Source organism: Trachinotus anak, unplaced genomic scaffold, assembly GCF_046630095.1.
Source record: "Trachinotus anak isolate AG129_WGS33_773 ecotype Australia unplaced genomic scaffold, CSIRO_AGI_Tana_v1 ptg000001l, whole genome shotgun sequence".
In the NCBI taxonomy this organism is placed as follows: Eukaryota; Metazoa; Chordata; class Actinopteri; order Carangiformes; family Carangidae; genus Trachinotus; species Trachinotus anak.
Window position 1 is genome coordinate 23368514 of NW_027273852.1, and position 26284 is coordinate 23394797.

Consider the following 26284-nt stretch of genomic DNA (forward strand, 5'->3'; position numbering starts at 1 on the left):
TAGATTTTTTTTTTTCCATGTTCTGGACGATTTCCGATTTTAAATCGATTTTGTTCTGCCAACATGAGCTCAAGAGAAAATAACAAGCTTTTGTCTCAGGTGTTGGAAAAGGTTTGTTGTGCTGCCGCTTATTGTTTTAACAGCGCTTTTACAAACTCTGCACAGCACGGTGGTCTGTTCCAGGTCAGACCTTGCAAAACCAAACCATGTCCATATGACTGAAGTAACATGACTACCGTCTTTTGGTAATTGTTGGTAATGGTATATTTCGTTGTCTTTTGCAGCTGCCATGGCTTACGGTTCTTGTTCGTTTACCCAGAGGAGCTCAGCCATAAAGGTGTGTCTGGGAAAATACGCCAACCGGCGCGCTGTAGTGACTCCAGAGAATTACTCGCGCTGGCTCATAAGTGACAGAGGAAGCCTTGATGGCGATTTAAGCATTTTTCAAATTATTTATAAACAAAGACTCAAATTAATCGAATTTATTCGATTTATCGCCCAGCCCTAGTTTACACTTATTCTGAGTGAGAGGCTCAGACAGTGTTAATCTGAACTATGACCTCTGAAAGCACCACACAGACCAAGATCAGGCTGCAGGATGGGGGGCCCCCAGGGCGCACATGGTCCAAAAAATTTTTTAGGTGAGAATCTGAGGTGATCATCAGATCATTAAACCGTGTGTGTAAACTACGCAGAGTCTCTCTGAAACCCAGCTCTGTGTTGTGAGGTTACATCTAAACTCGAGAAGCTGTGTATTACACCTGACAGAGGGACATGAACCCTCTGACAACAGTCTGGACATCAAGAAAAGATTTAAGTGAAGATGAACATCAAGTTTCAGATGATGTGGGAAGAAATCTGATGTGCAGTGTGCCCCCTCCCTCAGTAAGGAGCTGTTCTGTGCACCACAGGGAACACTGGACTGCGCCTGTTGTCTGTTGGCCAGAAACATTAATTATTAAATGAAGGACTGATGATTAACCTCTTGCTCTTTCATTCATTTTACTTCAAACTCAAATGTGATTTTACAGGCAAGCATTTCAAAGTATGACCTGAACAGAGGCGTGAGAATAATGCTCTGATTCCATCAGTACAACTCTATCATTTTATTTGTGACAGAAATACTGTTGTCAATCACTCATTATTCCTCTGTCAGTGAAACTCAACCACTGCTGCAGACTGAAGGTGCAGTGAGGCTTTTAATGTGCAACAGCAAACTGAAACGGGAGCAAAGAGTATTGGTGACACATCCAGTATATGCTTGTTATACATAATTATATTCTGCCTATTCTGCCCCACTATGAACTCTCTTACTGTTTATATTATACGCTGTTATACATCACAATATATCTCATGTGTAAGCTTTATAAGCAATGAAAAAGAATGGCCATCATTTTTAGACTAAACACAATAAAACTGCAGTCATGAGTAGTTGGTAAATGAGAGAAATCATTAATGCCAGTCATGGACTTTAGAAATAACACATGATGTCTCTCCTGGTCAGATGGAGAAAAGCTGTGGTTGCTGCAGTCGAAGTCCTAACTATCCTGTGAACATGGGGTTGGCCACGGTGGTGGTGGCGTCCTGGAACAGTGGGTTGTCGGCCTGGTAACAGAAAAACCAAAGATTCATTTGTTTTCAACATGTCACATGGGGTGGAACAAGGGAAAGACAGAACGATGTTACAGACCCTCAGGCTGTGTTCATCTCCACAGTGCAGAGGGATGGCTGAAAATCCTCTCATAAAAGCTGTTATTCAAGTAACAGCAGTCTCAAATAACAGTGGCTCAAACACAGGCTGAACCACTTGTAAATAATATATATAAAAGAGTGAGCTGAGAATAATGTATATTTCCACAGCTCCGACTCAATCAGTACAACTCTAATTTCTCAGTCACTCATTAATTGTGCTAGTGTGAAGCCACTGCCAGTGAAACTGAGGCAATCTTGCAGACTGAAGGTGCTGTGAGGCTCTTAATGTGCAACAGGAGCAGGTTTCTTACTAAAACATGGTCAAATGTTAAATTGCTGCTGTGGACATGATGACTGAGAGCTGATGATAATCGCTGGGGTGATTGAAATGATAGAAACAGCCTGTACTGTCTCCACACTGAATTTATCTTGTCATTAGTACCTACAGCTCAGCACCTACAAGGTCTGGAGTCAAATGAGTTTGTCATCATTTCATGACACAACATTTTTTTCATTTATTGTTCCCTGTTAGCTCATCATGAACTCAAAGAGTAAAGTTCAACAAGATAAAATAATAACCACTACCTGTTTCAGTTAACTTGAGAATTAGGTCATAGAAATTCTGAGATGTCAATTGACGAATTAATAATTCATAGATGTTACTCCTTTAAGATATTTTCCAATTTAATGATGAAGTCATTAGAGAATTTGGATTTGGTTTTGCTCAAGTCAGCAATTGGGAGAAGAATCCTTGGAGCAGTTGTAGTGGTACAGTGTCCTCCAGAGGCCCTGAGAGGTCAGCAAGATAGCAGGAGTGGGTCTGGTTAACAGACCTGACTGGCTGCTGCACTGAGAGACCGACTGTAGCTGTGACTGTAGCTGTCAGTGTGTATGTAGCCTTGAGTTTGACTGTAGCTGTGAGCGTGAGTGTAGCTGTGAGTATAGCTGTGGCTATGACTGTAGCTGTGAGTGTGACTGTAGCTCTGAGTGTGAGTGTAGCTGTGGTTGTTGCTGTAGCTATGACTGTAGCTGTGAGTGTGACTGTAGCTGTGAGTGTGAGTGTAGCTGTGGTTGTTGCTGTAGCTATGACTGTAGCTGTGAGTGTGATTGTAGCCTTGAATGTGACTGTAGCTGTGAGCGTGACTGTAGTTGTGAGTGTGACTGTAGCTGTGGTTGTTGCTGTAGCTATGACTGTCGCTGTGAGTGTGATTGTAGCCTTGAATGTGACTGTAGCTGTGAGCGTGACTGTAGCTGTGAGTGTGACTGTAGCTGTGGTTGTTGTTGTAGCTATGACTGTAGCTGTGAGTGTGACTGTAACTGTGGTTGTGACTGTAGCTCTGAGTGTGACTGTAGCTGTGGTTATGACTGTAGCTATGACTGTAGCTGTGTGACTGTAGTTGTGAGTGTGACTGGAGCTCTGAGTATAGCTGTGAGTGTGGTTTTGATCTTGGGATCATGTGACACTGGTTTTAATGGCGTGTGCAGTGATGTGGTTGTGCTGTCTCAACTCCTGTGCTAATGATAACACACCTGTCATATCTAACAGAAGCGCTGCTGACATTTGTAAGTGTATGTCCTAATAAAACTGCAGTCACATCCTCCACTGTCTGTGTGTGTATATTGCTACAGTAGGCATTGTGTTGTTGTGTGATTTGTTTGACCAGTCTGAGCAGCAAACTTAATTTTTACTTAAGTGCAGTATGAGCTCAGTGCTGGAAACATGGGCTGCTCAGCAATGAGCCACAAACAACAACAACACAATGAAAGCTCCACTTTTTAAAATGCTGGTTGGGTGTTAGTTTTGAGTTTTGTTAATAGTAATAATGAATAATGGTGTCTCACATTTGCCCACTTGGATTTCTTCTTTTCATTTTCGAATTTCCTGAACTCTTTCAGGTCGTTGAGGTGGATCAGTAACTTGAGGAGCAACAACAGCAGGATGCCAATGAGAGCCACAGCTGCTATGGAGCCTCCGATGATAGCTGCGACGTTGGGTGGTTCTGGACAGTCTGGAGGAGGAGGTAGAAACACAAGAGGTGTGGAGGTATATCTGCTGACTGTTGAAGGCTTTAGGACGGCAGCATTGGTCCGTCTGTCCCAACAACTGCCACTATTCATGTTCCGCTCAACTGAAATAAACATCTAGAGCCATGATCAGTGTGTCCGATACTGTGGTTTAAGACCGGATACAGAACATTCATGAACCTCTGCTGCTTGCTGTTAATTACAAATGTTAGCATGTGTGAACATGGGAAACATTACTGTGTCTGTAGTACAGTAGTACACTGATTATAGTACAGTGTGTACAGGTACACTGATACGTAGTACACTGTGTTTTCCTGTGTGTGTCTCCTGTGTCATGTGACATGGAAAGTACACCACTATCAGCTGGGTAATTACATCACATCAGCCTGTTAGCATTGTCGTTGTGTTAGCTCCGTACACACTCAGAGCTGCTCTGAGTCGTGCCTGTCAGCTGTGCAAAGTGTGTCATCAGCAGCTCACCTCTCTGCTTCAGTATTTCAGCCCTGTAGTTGTCCTCTCCAACCAGCTGCTCCATCTTAAACTTGATCCAGCAGCCTTCCGAGTCCTTCTGCTTGCACGGCTCGCTTGTTATAGTGAACTGCTCCACCATCTCAGGATAAATGCTTTTGCTGCAAGCCTTGCTGCAGTTCTTTTGAAAGGGGCCCGACTGGAAGCCCAGGCATTCAATGCAGTTCCTGAAAACAAGATGAGTAGCAATAGTTCATGTCTGCATATCCCAACACGAGCCAGCAGTGGCTCTACTTTAGTCATTTTTCTTGTAATTTGCTGAACCAAACTTTAAAGTAATTGGAGAGTAAAGGTTGAGTCCTTACAGTTTGGTCAGGCATGGGTCGGGGCATCCGAGGCACACCTGGCATCGCGGCTGCTGGTATCCCTCCTTACACTCGCAGCGGTTGCACTTACAGGTCCCTCTGCCGAAGCACACACTGTTGTTGAGTGTGCGACAGCCCTCCTTGGATACCTTGCACTGACAGGCCGAGCCCTCGTAGCCATCATAGCAATCACAGGTGCCACAGTTGCACTTACCGTTTCCTGCAGGTTGTAAGGAACAGAGAGGGGATATACCTGCCTTTAGCTACACATCTGTGTGTGTGTCCTGGCACACGCCTGCTTGCTGATTTTCCACCTCCTCCAGGTCACAGGTCATTTGTTTGAACTCTGTTGCCATCCTCCTCCACCCACTGAAGGACCTTGGACCTGGAAGGAGCTTGAAAACCAGTCACACCTGAAAGCTGTAAAATATTTCATGACAAATACACCTGCACAGACTGTCTGGACCATTACTACTGGACAACATGAGCTGAGCTCTATCAGTAGTCAGCCAATAAGTAGGAGGAGATGTCAGTGTTTGAAGTGTTTGAAGCTACAGAGGCTTCACCTCTGCCTTCATCCTGGTCACAGCTTCTTCACATGTTCCTTATCAAAATGTTGGTGTAAGTCATGTGTGGTCGTCTTGGGTAGTCCAGTCAGTAGGGGTGTAACGATTCTGAAACCAGGACTGAAACCATGATACAAACGTCCACCACCTTGTGATCACGTTAACTGAATGTTTTCCATCATTGATTAATTTTTTTATGAGTGACTGAAGCTTTAAAAGAACACTGGGGCGGATCTACTGTAACGTTAATTCACATTCAACACTGTCAATCACCTCCTGCAACAGACACGTGTCCTGGAGTGGAGCTGATAACTCCAGTCTCCAGCCAAGAGGAGTCGGCTGTCTGAGACCACCGCAGCAGTCGGCCATGAGTCCATGGAGGAGGGTTGAGTTCAGACTGGGCTGCAGCGGGTCAGTTCACTTCAGTTTAATCATTGTAAATGGTTTGTTCATAATTTAATTGTAATGGTCTAATTCTGTAAATTGTATATTTCATATTTGCCTGTTTAGACTCAACAGCTGCAGTGTTTTAGTTTCCTCCAGGGTTAGAAAGTCATTCATCTGCTTCATGTGGTGTTGACATGAAAGGTGTGTCCATCACTTCTCTTAAAAAGCCATAATCTGAGTTGTTTTTAAAAATTAAATGTTGGTGAATAAGCTATTTCTCTTTGTCTTTAAAAATTTAAATTAAAATGACAACTAATAAAAGATTATGATTTCAGAATGACAGATGATGGGATCACATTATTGGTGCATGAGGAAAAAAATTGATTAGTTGATAGATGCTGCTTATCAGGGACTCCTTCACAAGCAGAAACAAAGAACTCATCCCTCCTTCATGAGGTGAGGTTTCAAGATTCAAAAGGTGTGTTTTCAAAATGTTTCATGAGGTATAAAATGTATTTAACCCATATTTCATGTGTTGTGGGGAGAAATACTTGTACTGATATAAAAACAACTTCATAATGCAGATAATTAGCAAATGACTGAAACTCTACCTCCACACAGTTTATTCTGGAACTTCTCACAGTGTTCATCGTCGCACTCGCAGAAGTCACCATGGTAACTGCTTCCACTCTCTGTGGTGTGGCACTGGCACCTGCCACACACACAGTCTCCTCGACCCTCACACTCGGTGCCGTTCTGCCTCTGACAGGATGCCCGAAGGGAGCGCTCATCTTTGTCGCCAATGGCGCAGTCGCAGAACTGACCAACAAAGCCCTCATGGCAGCTGAATGAGGACAGGTTAAAGAGGGCCATTAAACCTACAATATGTTACAATGTGAAGAGCATCCCTCCCTCTACAAGAGACATCATCCTCTATTGTTTTCTTATCTGTCAACTTTTTCAGTAATTTGCCCCCTGAGGTCACAAGCTGTTGTCTCTTTATATCTGTGTGCAGATTAAACAAACAGGATGTTACCTAGAGAGCTTTAGAGGTGTACAGAGCCAGGCTGGCTTCCCCTGCCTTCAGTCTCTATGCTAAGCTAGGCTAACTACATCCTTACTCCAGCTCCATGAATGAAGGAATTAGACGGATACCAGTAAGAAAACAGATAAGCATATTAATCAAAATGTTGATATCACACTTCACACATTTGTCAAGTTTATATTTATTATTGTGTGGTGTTGTATTTGCTTTTGAAACATTTTTATGTTTTATTTTTCACTGGTTTGTAGTTTTGTTTTGCTGTTTGTGGTTTGCTGGTTTTCTTGGTCTGTTGGTTTGTTGATTTGATAGTTTGTTGATTTGTTGGTTCATTGGTTTGTTGGTTTTCTTGGTTTGTTGGTTTGTTGGTTTTCTTGGTCTGGTGGTTTGTTGGTTTTCTTGGTCAGGTGGTTTGTTGGTTTGTTGGTTCATTGGTTTGTTGGTTTTCTTGATTTGTTAGTTTGTTAGTTCTTTGGTTTGTTGGTTGTCTTGGTTTGATGGTTTGTTGGTTTTCTTGGTCTGTTGGTTTGTTGGTTTGTTGGCTTTCTTGGTTTGATGCTTTGTTGGTTTGTTAGTTCGTTGGTTTGTTGGTTTGTTGGTTTGTTGATTTGTTGGTTTGTTGGTCTGGTGATCTGTCAGTTCGTTGGTTTGTTGGTTTTCTTGGTTTGATGGTTTGTTGGTTTGTTAGTTTGTTGGTTTGTTGGTTCTCTTGGTTTGTTAGTTTGTTGGGTTTCTTGGTTTGATGCTTTGTTGGTTTGTTAGTTCGTTGGTTTGTTGGTTTGTTGGTTTGTTGATTTGTTGGTTTGTTGGTCTGGTGATCTGTCAGTTCGTTGGTTTGTGGGTTTTCTTGGTTTGATGGTTTATTGGTTTGTTAGTTTGCAGAGACACTTTCCCTGAGAAAATCAAAATGAGTGGGACTGGTTGACCAGTTGTTGCTCAGTGTATCGGACGACATTTTACCTTTGACCTTTACCTTTAACTTTTCTCAACTTCTCCAGGTTGTAGCTCTGGGTCAACTCTGGAGCCTTAAAATGTAGGAAGTTATTTGTTGTGTCTGTTGTGTTTTGGTGTTTTAGTCTGTTAGAAATATAGGTAAGAGGTTTTACACTGTGCTACAAACTCAAGCTCTTTGCTGCTCCTCAGGTCATTTTACTGGCCTGAATAAATGATGTGTTCCCAGTGGAGACGGAGCTTCTTACAGGCAGCTAGAGAAACATGGTTTATTCTAGGTACACATATAGTATAAGGACACCAAATATCCATGGATGCATGAATCAAACCAACAAATACTGTTTTGTTGACATGCTCATTGTGCAGATAGTAAAGCTTACCTGCAAATGCCACAGTTGACACTTCCCTTTCCCTTGCAGTGTGTGTGGTTTCTTTCAATGGGGTCCACACACTCACAGTCACACTCTGTCGATATGCTCACTGTCAGTGTGTCCTTTATGCCCAGGGGTCTGATAGTGAATGACTTCTTACTCCCCATACACAAGGTTGCAGTCACAGTCACATTGAAAGAGATCTGGAGAGGGCAGTGAGGGTTGAGGAGTCAGACACAGGTGTAATTTTTACAACAGTCTACACAAATGAAAACTTAACATTTCAATCCAAGCGTCAAACTGAGATATTCACATCTTGTCGAGCTCCGACTGACACTGCAGTTTGACAGTCAGCTGGTTTCTCTCTCTCAATGTCCTGCCTTTGTCTTTCCACCTGAGCAGCTCAATGTCTTGAGAAATGCAGCACAACCTTTGGTCTCTTTTTAAAAGAAATGAGTATCCACACCATGGTCTGGACAGACAGTATCTTCAACTGCCTCATGACATTGAAGAGACATGTGGACCAAGACAACCCAACTATCTCCGGAGACCTCTTCAGAGAGCTCCCCCCCTGCCACTTGGCTTGGACAAAACCTCCAGCTGGAAGTTGAGGTGCAGATGATGCTGTCCTGCTACCCTCTGAGGGGTCCTTTTTGGTCCTTTTGGACCAATCAGAGAGGACCAATCCACTTTGGGGGTGAGTTACTACCCAAAATGTTGGAGTTGAAGTATCTCGGGGTCTTGGGGTGTGGATGGACAATGAATAGATGACTTTAATAAGATTCTCAGTGCAGACATGGGGAGGACATAAACTGATGTAACAAGAACTGTGTGGACTGGGTACATGAAATCACCATGAAAACTGACCTCCTGGCCCACGTGCACGTCGTCACAAACACCCTCACTGTCCCTTTGTTTTATGGCTTTCTTACAGATGGGGGTGTAGACAACTCGGACATTGTCGGGCAGATTCTCATGGGTCACAGTGACTTTGGAGGACAGGCGCTGTCATGGATCAAACATTGGGAAGATGATAAAGATAAATGTGTACACAAAGGCAGTTCAGTGTTCACTGACAGACTGACAACTTACATTGTAGGCATTTTGAATCAACTGGACAACATTGTTGGAATCTGATGACAGAACTCCCACCTCTGATTTTGGAATCATTTGAGAGAGTTGCTGGGATAAAAAATGAGGTGGAAAGTCAGTCAGAGTAAATATATCATGTGGTTTTTATAGGTACATAGAAAGAAAGGTAGATTTTATTTACCTTGTACACAGGCACCACGTTTTCTGTCACTGCAAATATCGGCTGGATGTTGTTTTTTTCCAGCCGCATAGCTAGTTGTCCAACAGACGGGTAGTCCTGCACACAGCATCAGTCAAGTTTGTGACACGTCTGAATGAGCATGTAAACTGTACTGCACCAAACTCACACACAGCGTTTCAACAAAACCTTCTGGAAGCAGCCGGGTGACTGGAAGTCATTATGGATGGTTCTTTTCAGAACTTTACCCAATGACTGTGTTTAAAGATGGACGACATCACAGCTCCCAACAGTGAACCCAAATCATCTCCATCACCTGAATATGGTGTCTGATATTCACATTTGTTTTTCTGACAAGTTTGGTTTTAATTGGTCAAATAGTGTGACATTATGATTGACAGCTGTGATTGACTTTTAATTGGGTTGAGTAGGTGTGTGGGTGGGACTTTGATACAGCAGTTCCACCCCCTGATCACTACAGTGCAGACTCTGGCTCCAAATGATGTCACCAGCAGGAGGGAGGACGTGGAGACGCATCGTCCATCTTTATACACAATCACTGGCTTTGCCCATAAGTTAAAACAACATGGAACCTCAGCCCATTTGACGTTGATTCCCTCCTGTGATTCTACACTCACCATCTCACTGCTCTCGGTGTAAAGGTTGTGTGCCATGTGGCACTGTTCATCATTGGGCTCCAGGATACCAGCCAGTTTTCCATCTCCAGCCATGTGGAATCCGGCATCAGTGGTCAGGACGATGAGCCGAGTGCTGCTGTTCCTCCATCCAATTATGTCCTAAACAACAATGTGTGTTTGGAACCATTTCAGCAAGGGAACTTCAAAGGCCAAGGTAAAACAAACCTTATTGCCTAAAAAACTTTAATAAACATAACATTTGCTGTAAGGATGTGAGGACAGACAACTGAAGACCAGTGCTCATGTACTACATCCCACCTGTTAGCTGTAGGTCACTACAACACTTGATGAAGGTCAGGGACAATTGTCTTTTTGCCTTTTTTACATTGTCAGCATCAACGTTTTTCTTTTTAAAAAAGACATCTGTCCTGAACTTTAACCAAACTACAAGTGGTGTAACGTCATCTGAGCAGCACTTCACTTTTTCACTAAATGTGTTTTCTTATGCAGACTTGTTGTATGTGTACTGACATAGCATGACAGTTTCGACCGAATAAAGGCGTGGACGTCATGAACTCTCTCTTTCTCTGGACAGAATCAGCTCTTTTTCTTTTCCATATAAACTCATGACTTTGTCGTTGTAGTGATATGTGGTAACAGTAGGTCACCCATAGGTGGCAGTATAACCTCAAGGGGGCTCTGTAAGACTGAATGTTATTACAGGTATCAGATGAAGTGCTTGGTGTGCGACAACGTGAGTTCTCAAAAATAAACAGCTAGCTGAAGCTAGCACAATGTTCAAGATGAAGCTTTCTTTATAAGCACAAGAAATAACATGGTACCAGGAGTGGGGTTAAAAGAAAAGAAGCAACACAATGGATGCAGTTAAACCGCCAGGTCAGTTAAAACTGACCGGAAACGTCGATGCATGTTGGAGGACATTCAAACAACAGTTCCTGCTGTACGTTGCGGCGGTCGGGGTGGATGCACGAGCGGAGGGACGGAAAATAGCCATGCTGCTCACCATCGCCGGCCCAGAGGCAATAGAAGTCTTCAACACCTTTGTGTTCGCCCAACCCGAAGACGCTGCCAAGTTTGAAGAGGTCTTAAAGAAATTTGACGAGCACTGCATGTCAAAGAAAAATGAAACGTACGAGAGATACGTCTTTCGCTCACGCGTGCAGCACCAGGGTGAGTCATTTGATAATTTCCTCACCGACCTCAAGATCAAGGCTCAGTCCTGTAACTTCGGTGATCTCAGAAGCTCCATGATAAGAGATCAAATAGTTTTTGGGACAAATGAGAAGAAGCTTCGGGAGAAACTGTTGAGAGAGACAGACCTCACGTTGGACAGTGCTGTAAAAATATGTCAGGCCAGCGAGCTTGCACGACAACAGGCCCTGACTTTCAGAGAGGCTGCTCATGGAACAGCGCACCACGATACCGAGGCCGTGAACGCCGTGTTCGTGAAAGGAAAGCCAAGGAGTAAATTTAAAAGCAGTGACACCAGAAATAAAGACAATGACAAGGAGATGTTCACATGCAAGAGATGTGGCGAGAAACACAGACCGAGACAATGTCCTGCTTATGGAAAAAAAATGTGCAAAATGTAAAGGACAAAACCATTTTGCCAGAATGTGTCTCTCTAAGAAGAAGGGACAGGATGTACACACAGTGCTGGAAGAATCAGATGACAGTGATGATTTGAGTGAAACATTTTTCATAAAGATGGTGTCACATGAGGAAGATGACAACGCACTATCCTCAGGATTAAAGGATGGAGGTCAGTCTGTAAATACAGTAACAGATGACAAATGGACTGCTCCACTGTTAGTTAATGGGACAATTGTAACATTTAAAATTGACACTGGGGCTAGAGCTAATTTGATTAGTGAGAAAGATTTCAAGGCACTGACTGAGAAGCCTAAGAAATTCACAGAAAAAGTCACACCCCTAAAGGCTTATAATAATCAGCCAATACAAACAAAAGGTGGATGCAGACTTACAGTAATGGCAAAAGGCAAACAGCATAACCTGTTATTCACCATTGTGCCAGATGGACACGAGTCACTCTTAGGAGACAAAGCATCAGAGGACCTAGGTCTAGTAAAGAGGGTCTATCAGATAAATACTGACAACATCAAAATAGTCAAGCAAGACAAAAGACAGGAACACCAACAGTGTGAGGGAAGTACAGAAATAGTGGATAAGTTTCCTTCTGTCTTCAAGGGACATGGGACATTACCTTACACTTACAAAATACAGCTCAAAGATGATGCCAAGCCTGTAATGCACGCCCCAAGGAGAGTGCCAGTACCACTCAGAGCTGGCTTGAAAAAAGAGCTACAGAGAATGACTCAAATGTGTGTCATTGAACAAGTGGAAAAACCCACAGACTGGGTCAACTCCATCACATGTGTCAAGAAGAAGAATACAAGTGCCATTAGAGTTTGCCTTGATCCCAAAGATTTAAATGAAAACATTAAGAGAGAGCATTACCAGATCCCGAAACGAGAAGAGATCATGAGTGAAATGACTGGTGCTAAGTTTTTTAGTAAGTTAGATGCCTCACACGGGTTCTGGCAGCTGAGGCTGGACCCAGAAAGCAGCAAGTATACTACCTTTAACACTCCATTTGGACGTTTTTGTTTCTTGAGGCTGCCATTCGGCATTAAATCAGCACCAGAGATCTTCCATAGAGCGATGTAGTCCATGATAGAGGGTCTGGATGGCACCAGAGTTTATATAGATGACTTGGTGGTCTGGGGAACAACACGTCAACAGCATGATGAAAGACTGGAGAAACTCTTACAGAGAGTCAAAAAGAATGGACTAAAACTGAATAGAGACAAGTGTCTCTTTGGTGTCACAGAGATGACCTTCTTGGGAGACAAGGTCACAAGTGAAGGAGTGGAACCTGACCAGTCAAAAGTACAAGCCATACTGGATATGCCCGCTCCCACTGACAAAAAAGGCGTCCTGAGAGCCATGGGAATGATCAATTTCCTGGGCAAATTCATTCCTAATCTTACCTCTAAGACAGCGTGTATCAGAGAGTTGCTACAGCACAACACAGTATTTGAATGGACTGCTCGACATGAGGAGGAGTGGAAAAAATTAAAGGAGACTGTAACTACAGAGCCAGTCCTCACATTCTTTGACCCATCAAAACCGACAAAGATCTCCACCGATGCTTCAAAAGATGGCTTGGGAGCTGTACTGCTACAAATGCATGAAGACAAATGGCAACCTGTAGCATATGCATCAAGGTCAATGACAGAGACCGAACAACGCTATGCTCAGATTGAAAAGGAGACATTGGGTTTAGTGTTTGGATGTGGAAAGTTTCACAGTTATGTGTATGGATTGCCGACATTTACAGCAGAGACTGACCACAAACCGCTCATATCCATCAGAAAAAAGAATCTTAATGACATTTCACCCAGGATCCAGCGCATGATGATGGCATTACAGAGGTATGACTTTGAACTTATTTACACGCCAGGAAAATACATAGTACTGACAGATGCTTTATCACGAGCACCAGCTCCGAACAGTGACAAGCTGGTCAGCCCGGTGACTGATGATGCTGAAACACACATTAACATGGTGACTGCTTCACTCCCAACATCAGATGTCATGTTACAGAAAATTGTACAGGAAACAGCAAAAGATCCTCTGCTGCAAAAAGTGTCCCACCATATCCAGAATGGTTGGCCTAAGGGGGTCTGCACAGGGTTTTACCCTGTGCGTGAGGATTTGTGTATGGCAGATGGACTGTTGCTGCGACGAAACAGGATTGTCATCCCACAATCCATGCGTCAGGATATGCTTCAGCGCATTCATGAGGGACATCTGGGCGCGGAGAAATGTAAGAGGAGAGCGAGAGAGGCAGTTTATTGGCCGGGCATCAACAGAGACATAGAGGAGATGGTACAAAAATGTGAAACATGTCTCAAACATCATTACAAACAAACAAAAGAGCCCATGCTGATAGCAGACCTGCCCACTGCTCCATGGCAAAAAGTAGGCACTGATTTATTCCATCTACATGGCAAAGACTATCTTCTGGTGATTGACTATTATTCTAACTTTCCAGAAGTTGCACAGCTGTCCAGTACATCAGCACAGTCTGTCATCACACACATGAAAGGGTTTTTTGACATGGAATTCCACAATGTGTTGTTAGTGATAATGGTCCACAATATGATTGTGCTGAGTTTGGTGAGTTTGCAAAGGCATATGGATTTCAACATATCACCTCTAGCCCTTTGTATCCACAGGCTAATGGTCAGGCAGAAAAAGGGGTCCAAATTGTAAAGAGACTGTTAAAAAAAGCAAAGGACTGTAAGGCTGACCCTTACCTGGCTTTGCTAAGCTACAGGGCTACAGCTCTGGAGTGTGGAGCATCACCTGCAGAACTGCTCATGCATCGCAAACTGCGCACCACACTTCCACACGTTCCAGGACACAAGGATGACAAAGACGACGACAAACTGAATGACAAAAGGATGAGACTCAAGCACAGACAAAAAATGAACTATGACAAAACAGCAAGGCATCTGGAACCTCCTCAGGAAAGGGATGTTGTGAGGATTGAGGGTCCAGAGTTCTGGGACAGGAAAGCAACAGTCCTCAGAGAAGTAGGTCCCAGGTCTTTTGTGGTGAAAACCGAGAATGGACAGGTGTTAAGGAGAAACAGGAGGAGTCTTTTAAAGACTCAGGACATTGAGATACAAACAGAGGAGACTGGATCTGAACAGCAAGAGGATGCTGCACCGGATGTGCACCACACTGTATATATATATATGTATATATATATATATATATATATATATATATATATATATATATATATATATATACAAATATTAATTGTTAATCATTGTGCTGAATTTGATATGTTATATTGACTGTTAGAATTGTGTAAACATGAAGGACAATGCTGCATTACAATGTTTGAAGTTCTTTTGATTTGATCAAGGAGATTAATGGTATTTTGAAATACATTTAGAGTCTATGGGCTAGACTACAATTTATGTGCACTGAGTTGATACACATATGGTTCATGTTGTGTATACCTGTTTGGAAGGGGGATGTAGTGATATGTGGTAACAGTAGGTCACCCATAGGTGGCAGTATAACCTCAAGGGGGCTCTGTAAGACTGAATGTTATTACAGGTATCAGATGAAGTGCTTGGTGTGCGACAACGTGAGTTCTCAAAAATAAACAGCTAGCTGAAGCTAGCACAATGTTCAAGATGAAGCTTTCTTTATAAGCACAAGAACATAACAGTCGTCTCATCGGTTTTAATGCCCATGTTTTCTCTTTGCTCTGTTTCACACCATCTCTACACCACCCAGAGGAGTCTATAGGCTTGAATGCTCTTTATACAATGTGTTTGTAGATATTCTACAATAATGTGCAGCCTTCACAGACTGAGACAGTGAGGCTACCGTCATGCTTGTTTCAGTTCCAGAGCACTAACAACTCTCTACCCTGTTTCTTGTATTGATTCAGGTCCTGCAGGACTTTCATGATTTTCTTTGGCATCACAAACAAGTAAATGACCATGAAGATTATGAATCCAGACTCTAATTGGAACTGCTCTGACTCCTTGATGAAGATGAAGATGATAAGCCACACCTGAACAGATCACATCAGCAGATGATTTGATAGTTCAGGTTAAAACCACATATCTACTATCATTCAGTGAGACCCTCCTTCTCAGGTGGTCTCACTCCGTTTGTTTAGTCTTCAGCAGACTATGACAGAGTACCATCAGACGTCATTTTTCTGTGGTATACTGTGTATTTTCTGGTCAGTGTCGTTTTCTGACCTTCCTGGAGTCATGTAGTTCACGGCCGCAGCCTGTTAAACACAGTTTGATCCACTTCATTCAGTGCTTCTGATAATAAAGCCCAGTGCACAGTCCTTTCTTACCCCACACACAGCAGCCTGCATCATGGCATCTAGACTCCCCTCAGGAGAGTCCAGGTTCCCAGAGATGAACTGCTGGCTCACTTTTCTGTTGAACTCATCCTTGTCTGGAGTCAGACTGAGCACGTGTCTGTAGCCGAACGCTGCCTGACACTGCTGGTCGTTCTCATCACATGGCTTCTGCAGTTTATCCTTGTTGGTGTTGGTGTAAGGAAGGACTGTCTTATCAACAAAGGCACCAAACCCTGTCATCATACAAACAGCTGTTAGTTAGTGGTTTTACAAGGTAGAACTTTATCAAATATTTCACACCACTGAGAGGGATGTACAAAACTGTGTGTCTGTGTGTGTGTGGGCATGTGCATGCATGTGTGTGCATGCTATTTGTGTTTGTGGTTAGTGACAAAGATAAAGGGAGAGGAAGGAGAGGCTGTTCCTTGTGACCTTCACAATTTTATTGTGTTTCTTCTTCTACCCTGTCACCCTCAATGACTATGTCAGCCTCTATGACTTTCTGTCAGCCTATATGAGTCTATGACATCCTCTATGAATCCATGACATCCTCTATGACTTGGTCAGCCTCTATGAGTCTATGACATCCTCTATGACTCTGTCAGCCTCTATGACAGCCTCTATGACCGTCAGCGTCTATGAGTCTATGACAGCCTGTATGAGTCTATGTCAGCCTCTATGACAGCCTCTATGACTCTATGTCAGTCTGTATGAGTCTATGACAGCCCCTATGAGTCTATGTCAGCCTCTGAGTCTATGACAGCGTCTATGACTCCATGGCCACTTCCATTAGATTGCAGTCTTGTTACCTATTTGAGCATGTTGAGTGATTTCATTCAGAGCTGCAAAAAGATCTTGTCCCAGTCCTTTGACCTTCTCCAAGTCGTCCTTCATGGAGTAGGACAGGTCCATCAGGTAGTACAGATCTACAGGGTACCCCTGAACTCTTTTAAAAGAGATACTGAATGTTTGAGGAAACCCTGCACACAAGAGAAAAGCAAACTCATACATCAAATGATGAGAAATGATTGTGAAAAACATGAAAAATAAATCCAGAGAAAGACCCTGCAGCAGCACACGTATCTGGTTTTACAGTGCAGTCCTGTAAGTTCAGCATTAACTGATTCCACTGACCGGGGCGCAGACTCAGACTGATCCTCTGAGGTCTCAGCTGGACTGGCTCCTGCTGGATGAATGACTCAGCCAGTGGATCATCCTTGTCAATGGTCAGACGGTTCGTGGGGTAGACAAGTACAGTGCAGCCTCTCGTTTTCAGCTGAGCTATGGTGTCACAGCGAGCAGCTTCCTGTTCGCCTGGTTTTGTGAAATTCTGCACAAAAACACAACAAAGATAACACCTGTATTACATACGGCCTTTATATGTCTGCATATAATGATAATAATAATAATAGTAATAATAATAATACATTTTATTCATAGAGCACTTTTAATAAAAGAGATGTAGCTCAAAGTCCTACAATTATAAATGGAATAGTACAATGAAATAAGGGTGAATGACAGGACAATCAAATTAGACAATACAATTAGTTATAAAACAGGAAAAAATAAAAACAGGAATCAATAAGAAATGTAAAATATGAGAGAGTTCATGAAAAGCCAAACTAAATAAATATGTTTTCAGCTGTAAAAATGTTCACATAGCCTGAATCACTTAAAGCAGGGTTTTCCATAATTTTGGAGCATAGTTTAAAAAAAGCTGCACTGCCTATTTTCTTAAAATTGTGTGTATTTAAAAGTCTGGCAGTAGAAGATCTAAGAGCTTGAGAAGGATTATAAAACAACAGAGAATCTGCAATGGGAGCCACTTCCAAACCATTAAGAGCTTTAAAAAAAAAGTGAAAGGACTTTAAAAAGACCTCTTTTATCTGAGGGGTCAACCAGAAGTATTTTGGTTTTATCTTCATTTAGTTTCAAGAAGTTGTTGGTCATCCAGTTTTTTACTGCTGCAGAGGGCATTATTATCATCAGGTTCCACTGAGACACTCAGCTGTGTGTCATCAGTATAACTGTGAAACTATAGTTTCTTTTCCCTGATGATGTTGTCTAAAGGGAACATGTACAGGGAGAAAAGAAGGGGACCAAGACAACTTCCCGGGGCAACACAGAAAGGCAAATCATATTTTCATGACACATGATCCCCAATTGCAACAAAGAACTTCCTCCTTGAGATATATGACCAGAACCAGTTTAAAACAGTCCCAGAGAGCCCAACCCTGTTCTCAAGATAGTCTAAAACAGGGGTCGACCGGAGCCGCATGCGGCTCTGTCATCCCTCTGCTGCAGCTCCCTGTAGCTTTGGAAAATAAATAATGAGTATTTATTTTAGTTTAGTTTGTTAGTATTTTAAATGTTATTCTAAATTTGAAGATTATGGTGATCTTGTAACATTAAAATAAAACGTGTTTAATTTTTTCTCACTCAAAATATGCTTCACAACCGTTGATGTATGATGCCCGCCGGTACGCGATTTATTGAGCTTTTCAACCCCCAGTAGGCCAACCATGGATAAATCCAAGAAAAGAAAAGTTATTGAAGAAAACAGAACATTTAATGCTACGTGGGCAGATTCATTTGCTTTCACTGCTGATGAGGAGAACTCAAATAGACACTGAGTATTTTATTTGAAAGTAACCTTCAACCAAGCATCTTTTTTTTCAGAGTTCAAAATGTTTTTGTTGCATGCAGAAATAAAATTTTGTTTTCTCTGTAGCAGTTCATTGATTTCATAAATGCAGCACACTATAGTTTTTTTTATACATAGTGTGGCGACCCCTATTGTTGGTGATGGTTTTGTACACCTCTGGTCGTTAGTGCTTCCTGGTGACACCTGGGCCCAGTGTTCACCAGCCTATAAAAGGCACCTCCTGTTACTCATGACTCTTTCTCTCTCTCCCCCTCTCTTTGTAGGCATCTCCGGTGGTGTTGGGAGCTGCTCTAGGTCTTCTGTTATTCATTCATTTGCTTGTTTTATGCACCTTACAACACCTACGATTGTCACACTCCATGAGTTAGGTTTTTTGTTAGGAATTATGATTTTATTGCTTTGATTCTTTAATAAACAATCCTTGTTTGACGTTAACATGGTGTGTCTCCCTCTTTGTCATGGCTGTGAGAGCCAGGCTGTGACAATAGCATAAAGGTTTATACAGTGTTATCTTCATTTTAGATGTCAAAAGGGTTTTGTGGCTCCCAGTGTTTTCTTTTCTGTGGGAAACGGGTCCAAATGGCTCTTTGAGTGTTTAAGGTTAGGGTCAAGACAGCAGGTGGAGGATTTGCTCTCGGATACAATCTTACGGAGTTCCGGGTCCAATATCACTGAAAATTTTAAGATGACCACTGTTACTGCCTTTGGATGATTATCATAAATGTGACCATTTCTAACAATTTCTGCTCTAATGGAAGATACACAATTTCCAAAGAATGTAGCAAATTCTTCACATTTTGCCTGGGATGAATGATTATAGAGGTCAGTGACTGGGCCAGGGCAACAGTCAATTGATAGTGGAGAAAAGTGTCCTGAGGTTGCTGTCACTCTCTGTTATCACCCTGGAGAAGTAGGCTCTTCCTGCAGAGCGTATAGCAGGATTAAAATAAACTATTTGGTTCCTGTAAATATGAGTCCAGATTTCTGCCATTTTCTCTCAGCTGCTCTACATGATCTCTTATGTTCTATATGTTGTTATCACTGTTCCTCCCCGTCATTCAGTTTAAGTAAGCTACAGTATTGTGTATGCTGTGGCCTGTTAGTGGCTGGTACAGCCTTACACCAGGTTTTTCACAATAAAAGCTTTCCAGAACAAGAAGACAATATGTGCACTGATCACCGGAAGTGAGTTTAAATAGGTAGAGGATGGAAACAAGGATGACATGACTCTGGTGTTGTACTGATGTGGACATGTCTTCTTTTCAACACAGAAAGTAAAGGTCCAGGAAGTTTAGTTCATCATGAATGTCTAATTTAAACCAAATAAATGAATCAGTTAGAGGCCTGGTCCTCCCTGCTCCCTGAGATAAATGAGCAGTAGACTTGATGGAGCAGTAGGCTGCACCATGTGGACCCTAACCCTATCAATTGCAAGAAGGAAAGTTACTCAAATATGTTTCTTAAATAAAAAAAAAAACATGTCCATCTTTATTTACAGTGTGTGAGGTCACAGAGCTCTGATCGTGTTGTAACATTTGAACAACTGTCAGAATTCAGTTCATACGAGATCCTGACAGAATCAGGTCCAACACTGATGATAATGTATTGACGGCAGCTGTTGTATTGGAGACAGAGGCGGGCGTCTTCTTCACCTGATGTTCAACCAGGTGTCTAACACTGTTACACCTGTCACTAGCTGAGCTACAAACAGGGACGTATACAGATGTTACATGGAGTCTGTTTCTCACCAGGTCCTGGCACCACACACAGTACGGCCCAGATCTGATGCAGTCATCACACGAGTTGATCACCGTCTTTGAGCACACTTCCTCTGTTTGACACAATCCTGCAAAACAAACCCACAACAACAAGACACAGACTGAAATACTCTGATTCATCCTCAGTCTGGAGTCCTGACACTGGAGCCTCATCAATCACTGATCGAACATTAGCTGCTTTAAATAATGAAACCTATTGGTAGTGATATTGATAACTCTGGCACAGCTTGACACAAGAGTCCGAGACCCAGCTTCAGTCTCCATCAGACGGACTCTGAACAGACCCGTTGCTGAGGTGGAAGCTGCTCAGACCACAGCAGCTCTTTAACACCGAGGCCCCTGAGTGAGCTAGCTCCTAACCAGCAAATCACATGCATGTGGTTGATGTTGTGTCTCTGGCTACATGTTACATGACTGATGAAGCTTACCCTCTCTGCCCATCAGCAGGAGCAGGACAAACAGCAAACTCTGATCCATTTCCTGAAGACAAAAAAAAGAGAGAGCAACATTCAACAGAATTAAGATTTCGCTACAGGACCACACGGTCCTGACTGTCTCTGCAGATCCTTCATCCTCCATCTGCCCTGAAAACCTGAACCCCTCAGGTATTCACTCCCTGTATGAAGTCAGTTGACTTTGATATTTGAGGACTGAATTCTTCAGGGATCAAGTTGTATATCCACAGAGCAGTGACAAGCTACTCATCTAGGTAATGATGTGGGGGTTATGGCCACGAAGACTCAGCCAAGCAACAAACACACAGAGAGGAACTTGACCTGGGCCTGCGGAGTGATGACAGGACAGAACAGTCCAGTCAGGGTGTTGTTAGATCCAGTGTTGTTGTTGTGAAACCATGAGGAACCTCAGTCCATCAAGGTCTCTGCTCACCCTTGAACTGATGACATAATATACAGTCAGTGGCCACTTTATAAAGGTATACCTGTAAACGCTGATGTGATCTAATATATAAATGTCACCTCTGACATTACAGTCAGAAGTGTTTCTCCTCCCACCTCAGTCCGATGTAGTCCAGCAGGTACAAGACCTGATCTGAACAGGTCTAAAGTCCTGAGGTGTCAACAGACAAGGTCACACTGAGGTTTGCCTGTGATCTGCTCAGACCTAGACCTGGATCAGGTGTCCTCAGATCACCTGCTCAGCTGTAGTCCCTCTACTGGTGAGGAGGGGGTGACACACCTGCTCCCAGCTCCCTTATAACACAGTGTCTGACTCCACCAGACCTGCTCCCACTCAGTGTCCCAGTCTGTTTGTGCACCTGTGTGTGTCTATCACTTGTGTTTGGTATCAGTACCTGTCTGTCTCTCTGTCTATCTGTCTGTCTACCTGTCTGTCTGTCTACATGACTGTGTGTCTACCTGTCTGTCTATCCGTCTGTCTGTCTACCTGTCTGTGTGTGTACCTGTCTGTCTATCTGTCTGTTTGTCTCTGACCTGACCTGACACAGACAGGTCAGATAGGTAGACAGACAGACAGACAGGACAGACACAGACAGGACAGGTCAGAGACAGATAGGACAGAGACAGACAGACAGGTCAGACACACCAGGTCAGAGAAAGACAGACAGGACAGACACAGACAGGACAGGTCAGAGACAGACAGACAGGACTGAGACAGACAGACAGACACAGACACAGACACAGACACAGACACAGACACAGACACCTGTCATATACAGGACAGGTCAGAGACAGACAGACAGGTCAGACACAGACAGGTCAGAGACAGACAGAAAGGACAGACAGGACTGAGACAGACAGACAGACAGACAGACAGGACAGACACAGACAGGGCAGGTCAGAGACAGACAAGACAGAGACAGACAGGACAGGTCAGAGACAGACAGGACAGAGACAGATCTGTATCTGAGCTGTGACCTCGTAAGAGTGTCACAGCTTCTTCAGAGAGCCACACTTGAACATGTCGTTCAGCTGATATGTGTAAAACTCCACCCATCACAGTTCACACTCACAACTGATGCTGAATATGATCACAGCGGTTTCCTGTGCACACTGTGTCACACTGTGTCAACACCATAAAAGGTAGAAGTGAACACAGCAATGTTGAATCATCGTTTCTGCTTCCTCACATGAGGAAGAGTAACATGTCTATGTTTCATATATCTATACAAACTAAACTACACACACGCTGAGGACAACACACAACACATCATGGTGGGTAGAGGTTACAGCTGTCAAAGTCACTGAGCTGAAACATTACAGTAGATCATGTGGTGCCGTACAACACACTACACAACAACAGGTCTACATGTTACAATCAGTCTCTGTGTCCACTGCTCTACTCACAACAACCAGTTCACAAAACATGCACACTTTCACCAGTGTTAATCACACAGAGTAATATTAATGGTGGTCTCAGACTCTGAAGTCAGCTCCACTGTCAGGACAGGATGTAACAAACAGGAAGTAACAAACAGGAAGTAATGTAAGGCTCGCTCTCTCTCTCTACCTGTCACAGTTGTTTCTACATGTCACAGTTGTTTCTACCTGTTACAGATGTTTCTACCTGTAACAGTTGTTTCTTCCAGTTCAGAGATGTTTCTACTTGTCACAGATGTTTCTACCTGTCAGGTTATATGATTCATGATAACTAATGCAGGAGACAGAGTTTCTCTGTCAGTGTGTAAATTCACATCATGTAATGAAGCAGTTCTGCTTCGGGAACCAAATTGAAAAGACCTCTTCTCGAAAATGAGTCAGTCGGTTGTTAATTCAGTCGACTTCCTCCCAGAAAACAAGAAGCTCCTCTTCCTCATTTAGCTTCATAAAGATTCACAAACTGTCACAAACCATCGTTTCACATTATATTAGTCTGACTTCTCTCACTTGTTGCACAGCATTTAATCTATATTTTATTAATGTTTAATTTGTATTTTATTCTTTAGTCTATTTCTATCATAATTTATAATTAGTGCTCTTGTTTATCTTAATTGTTCAACTGGTGATGTTATTTTTATCTTATATTATTATTGTCTGTGTTAGTCCTGCTGCAACAAAGACATGTCCCACTGTGAAATATGTATGTAGTAATGTAGTTCTTCACAAAATGTTTGATGAAGCTAAATTTTAAAGTGTATCTTATTCCTCGTCAGACTTTGTTGGAAACACCAGGTTAGTGTCAGAATATCAGCAATAAAAATACAAAAAATCATAAAAACAGTTTCTTCGCAGAACAGACCGTAAAAAAGCAAACTCACCAGAAACAGGAAGATGCCTCTCTGTGGTTGACAGTTGTGTTGAACACTGTACAGATGGAGAGACTCCACCCCCCCGACAGGAAATATGAAGCAACCAAAGAGTTCAAAGATAGCAGTGGGGTTGTGATGTGAAACATTGATGGGACTCTTGTTCCTGACTCACACTGGAATTCAGTCTGTGTGTCTCACTGCTCTGAGGTTACTGCGATGTAAGATTTGTGTCATCAGGTCCAAACTGATGCCATGTTAGCTACTGTCAATGAGCCGTATGTAACTGACGGTGACCTCATACACATCTTGTCGTACCTCGCATCTACAAAACAGTTAGTAGCAGCCCCAGGTCTCCCACGCCTCCCTTTCCCATGGTGTTCCAACGGCCTCAGTTCTTTGGCCATTACTATTCATCATTAATATTTGTTGCTGAAGTTAGAAGTCACCTCCCTCTGTTAGACGCACATTAAAAACATCAGCCTTCCTCCATCTGAAGAACTCCTCTACACTACACCCCTCTCTTTCCTGATCTGATGCTTAGACTCATCCTCAGCTTGACCTCTCAGAGCACCCAACCCCTGTGTCCTCCACTGTAATCATGTACAGACTTGACAGGTGTTTTAACAGCATATATACAGACATGTTCACTCTTCAGAGATAAAGAGGCTGCTGGAGCCACCATCCGTCTCCTCTGGTTAACTGACATGACAGTGATCAACAACACTCGGTTAGCTCTACAGGTAGAGAGGAATGAGTCGGAACAGCACAGGTTGAAGTTAAAATCACAGATCTCAGGCTGCCTGCTGGTGTTTCATATTTTAACATTGTCAGCAGGGGCAGATACCATCAGACAAAGGAAATGTACCAGATATTTATACAGAAGATACCCAACCACTTTCTTTTCCAAAGACATACAACACCGTCACACACACACAGAGTAGAGGTTAATAGAGTGTTTCATCACTAACGTGTTTCGTTCACCCCCTTCATATGAATCATTTCTGTTTTAAATGTTGATCCTGAGCCTCAGAGTTCCTTCATCTGTGTTTCTTTTTTTCACCAGTTCTCTCTCAAGTTCACATTTTAATATGAGGAGAGATGTTATGAACTGAGACAGCAACCTCTCTCCATGAGGTATCCTGATGAGAAAAGCACAGACCTACTCAGTCTGCAGGTCAATGTCTGTTCGAGCTCTACCTGTTCAGTCTTACCTGGTCCTCCAAGCTTTGACAGTGGCCTTGTCTAACCACCAGATGGAGACAAATAGCGATATTTGGCAGTTGCATTGTGTACTATATGCAACAGAACTGAGTAGACCCCTGATAAGAGTCACTAAAATGTTCAGTGGTACAAAACCTGGTTATTTAATACAGTTGTGTTTGTTTTCATTCAGAGAAGAAGAACGACTGATTCATCTGTAAAGAGAGGTCCGTATATATATATATATATATATATATATATATATATATATATACATATATGTGGCTTTTACTGGCTCCATCAGTGTCATTCATGCAGCAGGTCCCAGTGGATCAGTCCAAAGCTACATTTCTCTCCCAGTCTGACCATGGAGGCAGTCCTGGGCTGTGTTTGGGACTGCCTACTAACGTACTATTCATACCAAGTGTGATGTCAAAATGAGTATGTAGTGTATTCCAGTTGCATAGTATGTGAATTTTGTGTAAGCAAGAAATACTCAGATGTAAACTAGATTAGCAAGAATTTCTCAGTATGCGCCATGAGCATACTGGACATACTCAAATGACCCATGATGCATTGCGACAATGATGGTGGGCAACTAGGTGGACGCTCCCTGCAATAAATTGTGTACAAATGTGAATGCACTTCTCTGGACCCTGGACGTTACTGTACACCACACCAGCTGGCTGCCCTTTCCAAATCTCTAAAATCATAGGAGCAGATTTACAAATAGACATTACCTATAAATACAGACCAAAAATACAGTTATATTCTTGCCTGAATAAACGTTCAAACTTTAAAAAGTGACCTATTAAAAGTGTTATTAGTGAATAGTGGAACACCTTTCAGCCTTCTCTAAAATCCTTGCCAGTCGTCACTGTCACTGTTGGTTCATGCAAGGCACATTCTGGGATACTGACTGTATACTTCAGTGTGAACACAGTTTGGTAATGTCATAGTAATTTGTTAATTTAGTAGGTAGTATACAGTATATACTAAATGAGTATGTAGTAGGCAGTGCGTTAGTAGGCGGTTCCAAACACAGCCCTGGTGTGTCTTTACTGAGATGGAGACTTGATGCTACATAACATTAATGTTTGTTTTCATTTGTGAGGCTACAGCAGCATGATAACGTTAGCTAACCTGCTAATCTGCTGTTACCAATATTATGAATTTGTTTGGCAAATGATGTTATATCTGTCAGCATTGCTGTGGAGCATATCACAGCAATACTAGCGTGGGCTAATAGTTATGTTAGATAGTTTTTGTTGGCACTTGTGTTCAGTTACTTTATTCAGTTGATTCAGTATTTTGTGTTTTGAGAAGCCTGTTGAGTTTCATGCACCTTTCAGAGTTGACACATGAACATGATATTCTGGAATCAAGTGAAGGTAAAACAACAAGTTTTACTGTCCTCTCAAAATATTAAGCTCCAGGCTACATAAAGCTGTTAACATCTCTCTCTCTCCCTCTCTCTGTCTTTCTCTCTCTCTATCTCTCTCTGTTTCTGGAGCAGCAGGATCCAGATCTACCACTACAACACTCATTATTACTATTATTACCACTATTGATTATTATTATTGATAACACCATCACCTATAGTCTACACAGCTGTTCCTGCCTCCTCTTGGATCCTGAGATGTTCTCAGATCAGATGAGATATATAATCCCTTCTCTAGTGTCTGCT

The 26284-nt window shown here is 42.6% G+C and overlaps 1 protein-coding gene across 4 annotated transcripts; it reads right to left on the bottom strand.

The window, feature by feature from the left end:
- Positions 1–1091: 1091 nt before the first annotated feature.
- On the bottom strand, positions 1092–23457 carry itgb2 (integrin, beta 2). Of its 4 annotated transcripts, none has more exons than XM_071484636.1 (16): positions 23407–23457; positions 20600–20651; positions 20142–20239; positions 16863–17058; positions 16538–16708; positions 15720–15961; positions 9776–9934; positions 9141–9236; positions 8960–9049; positions 8735–8872; positions 7877–8070; positions 6115–6347; positions 4551–4770; positions 4198–4412; positions 3535–3701; positions 1092–1605 (listed from the first exon to the last, which is right to left on the bottom strand). In XM_071484636.1, the coding sequence occupies exons 2-16, from the start codon at positions 20646–20648 to the stop codon at positions 1543–1545; spliced, it is 2331 nt and encodes a 776-aa protein (XP_071340737.1). In that variant the 5' UTR covers positions 20649–20651; positions 23407–23457; the 3' UTR covers positions 1092–1542. The 4 variants fall into 4 exon arrangements, with proteins under 4 accessions (XP_071340737.1, XP_071340754.1, XP_071340745.1 ...); XM_071484653.1 differs by lacking the exon at positions 23407–23457 and adding an exon at positions 22542–22612; XM_071484644.1 differs by lacking the exon at positions 23407–23457 and adding an exon at positions 20948–21061.
- Positions 23458–26284: the final 2827 nt, after the last annotated feature.